The following is a 12,121-nucleotide window of genomic DNA, read 5'->3' as shown; positions in this document are numbered from 1 at the left end:
TGCAGGAGGAATGATAAAATATACCTGTGACTAGTTACCAGCATCTCATTGAAGGTGGGCCCACTCCTTATTGATTTTGCAATAAATGCAGTATTGTCTAAACAGCACTGGTGTCCAGATACTTTTTTTTTCCACATTGGATATAAGGATTATGGAATTTCCTAACTAGAATTTATCTATTTTCTGACTTTTTTTTTATATAACTAATGTATTAACAAAATTTCCTAACTTCATTCCTCTGTCCACTTCCTAATTTTAAGTGACTCAGTCAGGCAGCCAGGACTTATTAGGATTTGCTAAAATCATACTTAAAATTTAATGGAGTAATATGGATCAAATCACTATGCTCAATAATTGTGTATTAAGCATATTTTCATTTAAGTCTCAGTGTTCTTTTTGTTTCTTAATTATGTAGAATGATTCAGACTGCTTTTATAGATATGGAAAACATGTTTGACTTACTAAAAGAAGATCCTGAGGTAAATTTAACTCTCATTGGTTTATTCTGAAAAATTTTATTTTTCACAATTTACTTTAGAAATTTGATAATGTTTTTTATTATTTTCACAAATTAAGGAAATTTTTATTGCTTATGTTATTATAGTAGTTTAATTTCTTCAGACTGTTCAGGATACAAGAGTATACAATGGATTTCAAGGAAAGTGATCACAATTTAGTTTTGAACAGGATAAAGATGAGTATCACATTATGGGGGGGGGGGGATATGCAAAAGTTTTTAAAAAAATGATCAGTCATACATCTTTCAGTTAAAATATAGATTAAAATGTACATAGGTTATTAGAGGAAGTTTGAAACAGAAACCAGAGTGAACCTGAAGATCAAGTTCACTCTGGTCAAAATATGAAGTCAACACGGATTGACTCAACATGGTGAAGTTGTTGGTGTACTCATGAAAAAGAAAAAAATTGTATTAGAAATTATTGGCTAGTAGTTAGCAAGCTTCCTGAATATAAAGAAAAATGTAAGAAATCATTAACTTTTTCACATATTTCAAGTAAGGCAGATAAGCTAAACTTTTCTTTCATGTAAGCATCTATTCATAAGATTTTGGTAAGAACAGAAGATAAATATTACAAATCAAGAAAAACAAACTTAAGACTATCAAAAAATTTAGAAATGAAAGAAAGAGGACCACAGCAGAATCAGAGATAATAAAGACATTATCAAAACTGATTATAAGAATTTTCTTTATCTGGAATAATTACTTTGAAAAAACTATTAGCAACCTGAAATATGATAGGCAGCAGCTGAAGTGGATGATATTTAATCAATAGTACTTAGAAATAGTACTAAGATATATATATATATATATATATATATATATATATATATATATATATATATATACACACACTAGCTTCATGGCATTAATTCAGAAGGCCTGATTGATTAGCTGTCAAATTCAGTTTCCCTAATGAGTGTTTCAGTAGGATATATTTCATCATTAAGAAGAGGCTAAGAAAAACAATCCATGTTCAGGCCAAATAGGGATTGTCAGGACCATCTTGTGAAATAGTGAAATTTTGTGAAATTTTTTCACTATTTCATCTTGTGAAATAGTGAAAAAAAGCATACGGCTAATACAGGGATCTATATTTAAGTTTTATAGATCTAAAAAAAGGCATATGATAAAGTTCCAAGATAAATGCTGTTAAATGCTATAATCATATGATGTAAATGATACATTATTCTGAGCACTATATAACCTATATAATTAATTTGTGAGTTAGCAGTTAGAATTAAAGGATAGGAAGATAATTTGATGTAAAATCCGGTATAATACAAGGTGTATATACCTTCTCTACTATTATTATTTCTTCACATTACTTCAAAATATGCATTATTTTGAAGTAATGTGTTGTTAAATTTAATATCAAAATTGGTAATATTTAACTCGGTTTTTTTATACAAGTTTTATATGAAAACATTCAGCCATTTATACACATTTCTTTAATGAAGATGGCAAATTAGCTATGGAAATAAATAATAAAATAAACACACCTGATATAGAGCCATACCATTTGAATAAATTTATATTGAAGAAGAGAGAAATTAGTCAAACACCACACTAAAGCATATAAGGCAATGTTCATATCCAGGGCTCAACAAGTGATGCAAAATCCTACTCACCATGTAAAAAAGTTACTTGCCCAAAACCCTCCATTTTTTTTTTTTTTTTTAATGATATGTTCCAGTAAGTCAGTAAGAGTTCCACAAAATGATTAATAGTACTGCACTGTGGTTGAAGAAGATTTTTTTATTTTTATTAAATAAAAAATATTTTATTTTGTTCTGTCTGCAGCCAGCTAGCAAAATCTACTTGCCACCAGTGAGTGGACAACTGTATTTGTCTGGCCCTGTTCACATCAGTTTTTACATTATGGATCTAGTTGAATTGAAGATCAGAAACTAGTGATCATATATGTGAGAGTTTTAGTGGGGAGATGTGAACAGATAGCATCATTGGCAAATTCAAATTGAAAATAAAGATATGGAACTTGATAACAAAAGCATTGACAGGTGAGAGAAGCCATTTAAGGTAATAAGGTCATTTAAACAGAATTGGGAGAAAAAAAAAAGCAAAATAGATGTTTGATGGCAGGAAAAGATCCAGAGGAAGTCTGATATAAGATGGTTGCAGTTTAGTGATGTTTTAGAAAATGTGACATCTGAGATTTAAGACCTGACAGATAACACATTCATAACTAAGACGAAAAGCCAAACAGCTATTTTTTATCTGGCAAAGTTAATTTTGCCAGAAAAAAAATAGCTGTTTGGCTTTTCATCTTAGTTATGATATGTTATAATATAATATATGGGCACACCTTTCTGGCATTCATATAGTGAAGGTATGCAAGTTCTTTTCACTTAAACTTTGATATCATCCAGCTCGCTACTCACTGATGAGACCTCAAAAAAGGTTGAAACCGGTCTGGGTAGTGACTTCTCCTCATAATGTAAAGCAGTATTACATCTCCTAGGAGCTGTGTGTTTTTACATTATGAGAAAATATCAAGGATAGTGAGGGAGCTTACTCCACCTTTGCTTCGAGTTGCCTTAGTATTACCAAGTGGTCACTTACGCTTGGATTCGCCAATAGTTCGTTGGCAAGAAACTCTTAGATTTTAGAGTTTCGCATACTGGCTGTAAAATAATAAGGGATTTTTATCCCCTTAATTTTTTGAAATAACACATTCATTTGGAGAAAATTGTTGAGAGGAAGTATCCTGTACACTCCTTGGGGAGGAGGGAGTGGGTGGTGACATCAGAAAATGACAATGGTACAAAAATTATTTGATGTTACAGCATTTCAGTGCTCAAATTTCAACCACATAATTTCAAATTTATATAAGCATTGTCTTATGGTCTTTTACTAGCAAAGTGATGTTAGCAAGGTTGACTGGAGATTTTATCTATCAAGTCATGTCCATGATTTCTTGAACTGCTTTGGATTTGATTAAATCTAGTATGAAAATTCCCTATGACAATTATCAGCCTTAAGAATATGTTAGATGTCAAATAATTTAGAAACCCATGGAAACTTTTGACATGGAACTGAGAAGATGATTTCCTGTTGAATAAATGTGAATCATAATGCTCATCCATCTAAAATATAAATTCTGACATTAACCATAGTATATCTGAAAACATTGGGTTGTGACAGGTCTAACACATCATATATTGCATTTCCTGCACCTAAAAATGTGACAATTTATTTGGTTCATTATGATAATTAAACATCGGTCATTAACTATTGTAATGATTCTATCCTTCTGAAGAGGTCACTAGAAATACCGACAGAACATTAGGCATACCAGATCATAGAGATCAAATTCATGTATTTTATACAGCACCTTTTCTGGGTTGTTATGAAGTTCACATTTAGAAATATTCATACAAGTTAGTAAATGTAGTGGAGATGCTTCCTCGATGTTATAGATTTTGCAAATGGGGAAGACTTTTATGCCATTGCTAAACTTGATTGGTCTTGTGTGAAGAGTCTTGAGGCAAGTGATCATGGTAGTGGCACAGCAATTAAACCTAGAGTTGATGGTAGCTCCTGGTTTTTCTGCTGAACACTAGTGGTGAGCCATGTCCTGGACAATCATTCTTTTTACTTTTTCTTTTTGAGTAGTTTTAAAAAGATCAAAATCTATGGTATCACTTGATGTTACAGCCATTTTTGCTATTTACCTGAGCAGATCTTCCTGTTTGTCCAAAGAGGTTAGTGAACGCATAGCTAAGGTGCTAAAACCACTAAATATCTGTGTGGCTTTTTGACCCGTCAGAAAAATCTTGTTTTTCGTTATTTAATCCAGTAACCTTATATTAATGTTCTTCTTGACTTTAATTAAATTGGCACAACTGCTGCATTGCTATGCTAAAGAAAAATAAATTCATCAAGAAAAATAACCTTTCCACAATGAACCATTTCTTAGGTTACTGTTGATTTGCTAATAAAAATGCTAATAATAAAAGTTGACAATATTATCAAGTTAGGGCTGTGTTTTGAGATTTAGTTGCCAAAGTAGTTTGTAAACCCATGCAGATGATTCAGATATAGCAATTCATATTGCTTTTTGTCTTGTATATTTGCAGACATGGATTATTATGTCATAAAAGGTGCTGTCATGCCAAGTTGAATAAAATTATTATTATAAATCATTGTGAATTTCAGAGTTTTTAATACTGTCATGCTTTAATTTTAGTTCATACATTATGTAATTCATTTTTATACCTTTGTATAGGTTCAGGATGACGTGAATGCCACTGCTTTAAGGATACAGAAATGTCAAATAGAGTTCAGAAATGTTTGTTTTTCATATGTTCCTGAGTGAGTATGTTAAATTTTTTTGAATAGAAAATGTAAGTTTTATTTTTGCCAAAATAAAATGACTTGGATTTGTTACTATAATTGTTCAGATACCTCCTTGAAGTCCTTGGACTCGTTACTGGAGATTCTCTCAATCCACATAACTACATATTATATCTTACCTTAATTTTTCTGCTATGCACTTGCCATCCTGGTTGGCTGAGAGGATTGTGTCTTTGCAAGGTACACATTTAGATCTGCACTTTTACAAAATATATGAATTCCATTGTAGTATCAATTTTTTGAAGGTTGCAGATGATTTTTTATCATCTAGTGAGATTGCTACCCTGCTATAGCCTAAGATGGCTTGAAAAAAAATTCCATGCTTGGCCTCTTATAGCAGTGTTTTCAGATTATTTAACTTGTCCACCCATGGTACTAATATGTTGTAAGTATATATTTCGTGAATGGCAATGCAGTGTTATGAATAAAAGTACTGGAAATTCATGTCATAAGAAATCTAGTTGTGGTATTCCTCATCATCACATTTTCATACAATTCCAGGGGGATTGTTCTTTATCCTCCTACTATATTAATGAAAATTCTTGCCTCCATCTCTTTTATAGTTCCTTGACCAACTTGAATGTCTTTATTGTGTCTCCTATTTATTAAACTGTACTTCATATTGTCTTAGTTTTTCATAATCACCATTTCTCTGAATCTTTTCCGCATTCTCATTTCTTAAAACTAGAAAAACCAAATCTGAATATAGTAGTCAGTTGGCAGTCATATTAGAACCTTGTAATCAGGAGCAAGCAAGATGCATACTGACTTGAGTTGGTGTGTTTCTTCAACCATTGCATTAATATCAGGGAAGGAAGTGAATAGAGGATTTGGAAATGATAATGAATTAAAACTGTATGTTAGAGGTCCCAAGATAGAACCCTCTGGAACACTGTTGGTTACCTCATACTCTTATTATGCAACTACCATATGTATATTGGTTGGTCAGCTGCCCTACTCTTTTTATGCTATTTATTTTTTAACCCATTTGCTGCAGTTTGTACAGTAACCTTCCAAGTGGTATTTTGTCAAATGTCCTCACAAAGTCCCCTGTGATTGAATGTTTCTTTCATACAGTTGCATTGTAACACGGCTTCATTGTGTTCTGACACTGACAATCTTAACTTGAATTCCTCTGGTGGGAGAGGGAGGGATGCTTTTCCAATTTTACTTTTGTAAGATGAAATTGCTTATCTTGAAATAAATAACTAACTTTTACATATGATTTGTCAATTGCATATGATTTTTCCCATTGCATATGACACTTGGCATATATCATGAATATTTCTCTTTTTCATTCAAGAAATTAAGTTTCTTTTGTTCCACAGGTTACTTTATCCCAAACAACAATTAACTCTTCAGAAATCACGGATCCATCCAACCATAGAATTTTTTTTTCACAGGGAAATACATAGGGAAACAAATAAAATGAATGAAGAGAAACTTTATGAGTTTAGAATAGGAAAGTGCAGTGGACCACTGAGAGATGGTCATTAATCAACCAAGTTTTGTCTACAGAGCCAGTTTTTTAGGAAACACATGGAACATGGGAGGTGGGTGGCATAAATTAACTGTTGTTTAGCATTGTTTGCAGATGGTTAGCTTAAAAGTTGGTATGAAAAGATCTGATATGCAATTTTCAAATATCACACAGGATTATTCCTTGGTTTCTGTTAAGCATGCTGTGTGAAAAGGTGACAACTGTAGATTCTTTCATTTTGTGACCTGTGAAGTTCTTTTCTGTAAGGCATAGAGCTCTTGTACTACTCAATGTAGAAAATGATAAGCCAAGCCCAAGTTGTTTTCCCTATTGTTGCAAATATCTCCAGTATGTTCATTCTGTCTTCAAGAAGTTTTGAAATAAGACAGAAAGAACATATTGCAGATGCTAGCAACAACAGAAAAGAAACTCAGGCTTGGCCTATTTTTTTTCCCATATACATACCATGACCAAGTGGAATAAGAGCTCTTGCCTTACATGAATGATATTTACTGTATCATCTTTTCACACAACACACTTAACAGGAACCAAGGAGTGATATTCGGAAATTGCTTATCAGATCTCTTCATGTATCAGACTTCAACTTTTCAGCCAGCCACCTACAAACAGTGCTGAACAACAGCTAACTCATGCTACCTCCCATGTTCCACATGTTTCTATGATTTATATTGTAATGGTTCCTAAATAACTTTGTTTAGTAATGTTTTAGTTTATTTTTGCCAATTTTACATTTATTTTTATATATTTACCCAGAAGAAGCCACAGAATTTATTGGCAAAACTAGTAGGTTCATTGGTTACCGTTATTCACAATGATTAAAAAAATACCCAGTTTTTTTTAAGTTATATTCCTTAGTTGAAAATCTCCTTCCAAACATTTCTTCATTCTTCTCAACTTTCTTCTTGTCCATGGTACTAATGTTACTATAGATTGAATTTCTTGTGTACAGGATTAACAATAAAACAAGAAAAAGACTATAGTTCGATATGAGACAGACCAGAATTCACTAATTTCCAATGATGATGGTTGTAGATTGACAACATTCAAAATGAAAATTTTTTCACTGTAACTTTCAAAAGGTTTCTGATATGAAGTGTTTTCTTTTCTTATATACTAATTTTACTTAAATTATTTCTTAAAATATTGAAAAAAAAAGATTACAGTTTTGGCAATGAATAATAAAAAAGCAGTATTTGGAACTTTTATGGTTTGTGTGAAAACTGAAATTGAAAAAAAAAATGAGTGTAAAATATGCAAACAACAAATATCTTGAGGTGGTACAAGAAAAGTGCATATACAGCATTAATGATTAATATTATAAAATGCAAGAATAGTAATGAATTTGTAAAATAAAACAGTGAAACTGAAATATCAAAACAAAAACAAGCAGTCTGAATCTAAAATAAATACACCAAACCAACAAATGCTGTTTGGTGTTATGGAACATAGATGACAAAGATGTGAAATCTTTTGTATTATGGTATAGCTGAGATGATAGCATTGGATAACTTACTCATTGGTCACACTCATCCTTACTCAGCTATTCAAAATGAAGGATTTGCAAGGCTAACGAGTAAACTTTCTTCACAACACAATTGTCTGGAAGCAAATATTTTACCAAAAAAATAATTCCAGATGTTTATGACTTGGTAGTTGTAACTATTAAAAACAAGATTGCAGATGCTAAATATATTTCTCTTACATTGGATATATTGACCTGTCAATATATAAATGAAAGTTTCACTAACTTCACAGGGCACTAGAGTGATACAAACTCACATTATAATATAGTTTTAAACTTTCAGCATCTTCCTGGGATTCATACAAGTGAGATGATTACAGAAAAATCGGTTTGAAACAGTAGTGCCAATTTTGTTAAGGGGTGTAATGATGCTGAAATTGTAAGCATTCCATGTTTTATCACACATTGCAATTGGCAATAATGGCCACCATGTAGATTTCAGTATCAAATTTAATAGTATTGTGTAGAAAAATAGTAGGACATTTTAAGCATTCATCCACTGCATACTTGAAATTAAGATATTCAAAACTGAATTAAAGCCATCATCTAGGCAGAACTATACTTTTATATACTACAAAAAAGAGCATTAAATATCCTTGCATTGAACAAGAATTTAAATATATTTCAGATAAATATATTAATCTGATATCAGATCGATATTGAATTCATTAAAATTTTGGGGATATCATAACAACGAAATCAAATGTCATTTTAATTTCAGAATTGTTCCCGAATGTTACAACTTGAGAAATGTATTTATTTAAAGATGAAGTGTTATCTCATCTTTAAATAAATATTTATTATTTATTATTTGATTGGTAAATGTTAGCTTAAATCTTGGATCCAGTATTGCCAATAATATAATATTTATTTTCAAACAGTATCAAATCTTTCATTAATTTTTTCAGAGAAATTCTTTCATTGTTCCAACACAACTTTTTTTTTTTTTTTAGTTGAAATAATGCAAGAATTTCTCTGAAGAAATAATGAAAGATTTGATATTCTTTGAAAATAAATATATTATTGATAATATTGGATTCAAAATTTAAGCTTGCATTTTCCCATCAAATAGAATTATGTTGAAAGCATTCTGGTTAATAAGGAATCTGGTATGGAAATATCAAGCAGTGAAGAAGACAGTAACATTTTCAACAGTTGAGATTGTTGGAGAATGGGAGAGGAAAGGTTAACAAAACAATGCCAAAATGTAACAGAAAAACGACCAGGAGGAAGACTGGGTCTGAGTGGATTGATTCAGTCAGAGGTACCTTAGAAGAACAAAATGTTAGAGATGACAACGGAGGGTTGACAAGTAATAGAATAATTTGGAGGAAAATTGTTGATAGGAGACTATTAATAAAATGTAAACGTAATCATGTAGTGCTGTCATAGTAGCTTAAACACCTTTGAGCATACATAATCAGGAAATTGATGATGATGAGATTGTCGGAAAATCATAATAATAATGAAATGAAAAATAGAAGTAAAGTATGGTATTGTTTCAATGATATCGCCACCTTTACTGTTATGTCACCACTATGTCAAAAGCAGAATCAACTTCAGAAAAACATTAATGATGAGATTATTATATATTTTAATAAACCATGTAAAAAGAAATAGGTTGCTTAAGGGTCAAAGCCAATTAACTGGGAGGAGACCTTTGCATTGCCTTTCAGAAATATGAAGAGCTGATTGGGGCTTCGGACCTAATGTTCAACCCTCACCTTTATGTGGTTCACCCCCATTAGTAAGTACCTACTGGATACTGAATAAATGAAGATTGGCTGGCAATTTGGGACTTAGCCAACCAAATTGTACTCTCTGGCTTAAACCACAAATGCATATAATTATATAGCATGCCAGCTGGGGCATTGCATGATTAAACAAGGCCCCCGCCATTTTTGCCAGGGAACCAGGACAAACATTGAAAAGTTAGCCACTGGAATAAGCTCCAACTCAACATCTAGAAGAAGAAGAAGAATAAACCCAGTGTCTGAAGAGCTGAAGATAGGAGCCATCAATATAAGCAGTATTAATGGAAAGGAAATCGAACTTGCAGAAAAATTGGATAAGTACCACGTGGACATAATTGGCATTATTGAGACAAAGAAGACAAAAACAAGTGAGATCTTATATTATTGAGACAAAGAAGAAAAAAACAAGTGAAATCTTATATATGATGTTATATTCAGGCAATAATGATCAATGAAAAGAACATTGATCTTGTTCTTTGATTGAAAAGAACAAGTAAAGAGAGCATTCAACACCAAATATGAAGATAAACTACTTGATTGGAAGGAAGTTTTGAGTAGAGTGATGTGGGCACACTTCAGAATTTTGGAAATGGACAATGACACTCATTTTTGCCTATGTTCCATAGAAAGTTCTTCTAAGGAAGAAGTGGAAGAATTTTTCAAGTCATTAGGTAGCAAGCATAAAGAAAATGGAAAAAGTGGTCCGTGGATAGCAGAGTAGGAAATGAATTCCACCAGGTATATAGGAACGTTTTGGGAAAATTTGGAGAAAAGGGCAAAGCTAATAATAATGTTAAGTATTTGCTTGAACTAATCATTATTAACATTGTGCACATCTTTATGTTCCAACATAAAGATGTGTACAATGTTCACATGGAGAGAAGACACAAGAAATAAGAAAAGCCTTATTGATTATGTCATTATTGATAGAGATATCTTCATGCTGATTCAAGATGCAAGAGTGAACGTTGGATTTGAAATCAGAAGTGAGCATTACTTAGTGCTAAGCAGGATAAAAATGGATATTACATTGAAAAGAATGGCATGTAAGAGTGTTTTAAAAAGAATTAAAGTTGAACAGTTTTTACAGGTAAACTCTAGACTTTGACTATACAAACATTATTGAAGAATATTTGAATCGGTTTGAAACCTTGGCATCTCACTGGCAAACTCTGAAGAAGACATTAATTGATTCAGTTAGGGAGGTATGTGGCAAAGTTGTCTGTAAGGATATAAAAATAAGAACCCCCATGCTTGGACACAAGAAGTTAAAGAATAAGTTCTAGAAAAGAAGAAAGCACACCAAAAGTTCACAGCAAATAAGTCAACAGATGTCCGAAAAGAATATAGAGAAAAATATAAGAGAGCCAAGCTATGTGTAAAAGTAGATAAACAAAAGTTATGGAAAGACTTTGGTAAGAGTATGGAAAATAAATATCAGGAAGGTGGCAAAATGTTCTGGAGGCTATGGAAAAAACGTTGAAGTGGAGGAAATAGTACTGTAAAAGGAATCAAAGATGATAAAGGTGATATGAAAACATGAAAACTGAAGATACTGTAAATGTCTGGAGTAATTATTTTGAAAAACTGTTTAATGAAAAACCATGACAGAACCATGCTGGAACATTTTCAAGGGGAATGCAAAGAGGAGTACATATCAATACTTGAGGTAGAAAAAGCCATCAAAAACTTGAAATGTGTAAAGGCAGCTGGAGTAGATGATATTCAACCAGAAATGCTTAACACGTTCGTTGCCAACTATGAGTATACTTCTAGTTGGTATATGAGCCTCACAAGGATACTCGTGAGGCTCGTATACTCGTCATACGAATATACTCGTATGACGCTTACCGCCGGCCATGAGATTACTTGTACTGACCTTCAAGAAGTGAAAGTGCTTGGCATGCGGTAACAACTATACCCGAGGAGCATGGCAGCGAACATGTAAAGTATGGAGGTATAAAAGTTTTGCAGTGGCTCTACTGCATAATTCATAGGGTTTGGTGAGAAGGTTAAATTCCAGATGATTGGAGTAGAGCTCTCATAGTCCCCATTTATAATAAAGGGAATAAAACTGACTTTGAGAATTACAGAGAAATTTCCCTACTAAGTATCCCAGGTAAGATTTATGCAAGTATACTTGATAAGAGGTCAAGAAAAATTATGGAAGAGAAACTTGGAGAAGAACAAGCTGGGTTCACACCCAATAGAGGTTGTCAAGATGAGATTTTCACTTTAAGACAAATATTTGAGAAATCTTGGGAATATAACAAGGATCTATACTTAAGTTTTGTAGATCCGGAAAGGACATATGACCAAGTGCCCAGAGAAAAGTGTTTCTTTTCAAAACACTACAATTATATGAGGTATGGGGTAAATGAACATTATACAGAACAATGTATAGTCTATATTGAAGTTGTGAGTGAGTAACTAGAATTGAAGAAAAT

General features: G+C 32.2%; 1 protein-coding gene across 2 annotated transcripts in view; it reads left to right on the top strand.

Moving 5' to 3' along the window:
- Nucleotides 1–12,121, top strand: part of Hmt-1 (ABC transporter ATP-binding protein/permease Hmt-1) — a 318,374-nt gene that overhangs the window by 249,676 nt on the left and 56,577 nt on the right. For both annotated transcript variants that reach the window (XM_090402438.1, XM_090402439.1), the window contains exons 12-13: nt 416–479; nt 4,770–4,855. In XM_090402438.1, coding sequence (XP_090258564.1) covers nt 416–479; nt 4,770–4,855 — 150 coding nt within the window. The remainder of the gene's footprint in view (nt 1–415; nt 480–4,769; nt 4,856–12,121) is intronic.

The sequence above is a fragment of the Typopeltis vanoorti genome, chromosome 13 (genome assembly GCF_054136105.1).
Source record: "Typopeltis vanoorti isolate ZY-2024b chromosome 13, IOZ_Tvanoo_1.0, whole genome shotgun sequence".
In the NCBI taxonomy this organism is placed as follows: domain Eukaryota; kingdom Metazoa; phylum Arthropoda; class Arachnida; order Uropygi; family Thelyphonidae; genus Typopeltis; species Typopeltis vanoorti.
This window is presented reverse-complemented; position numbering and strand designations above follow the sequence as displayed.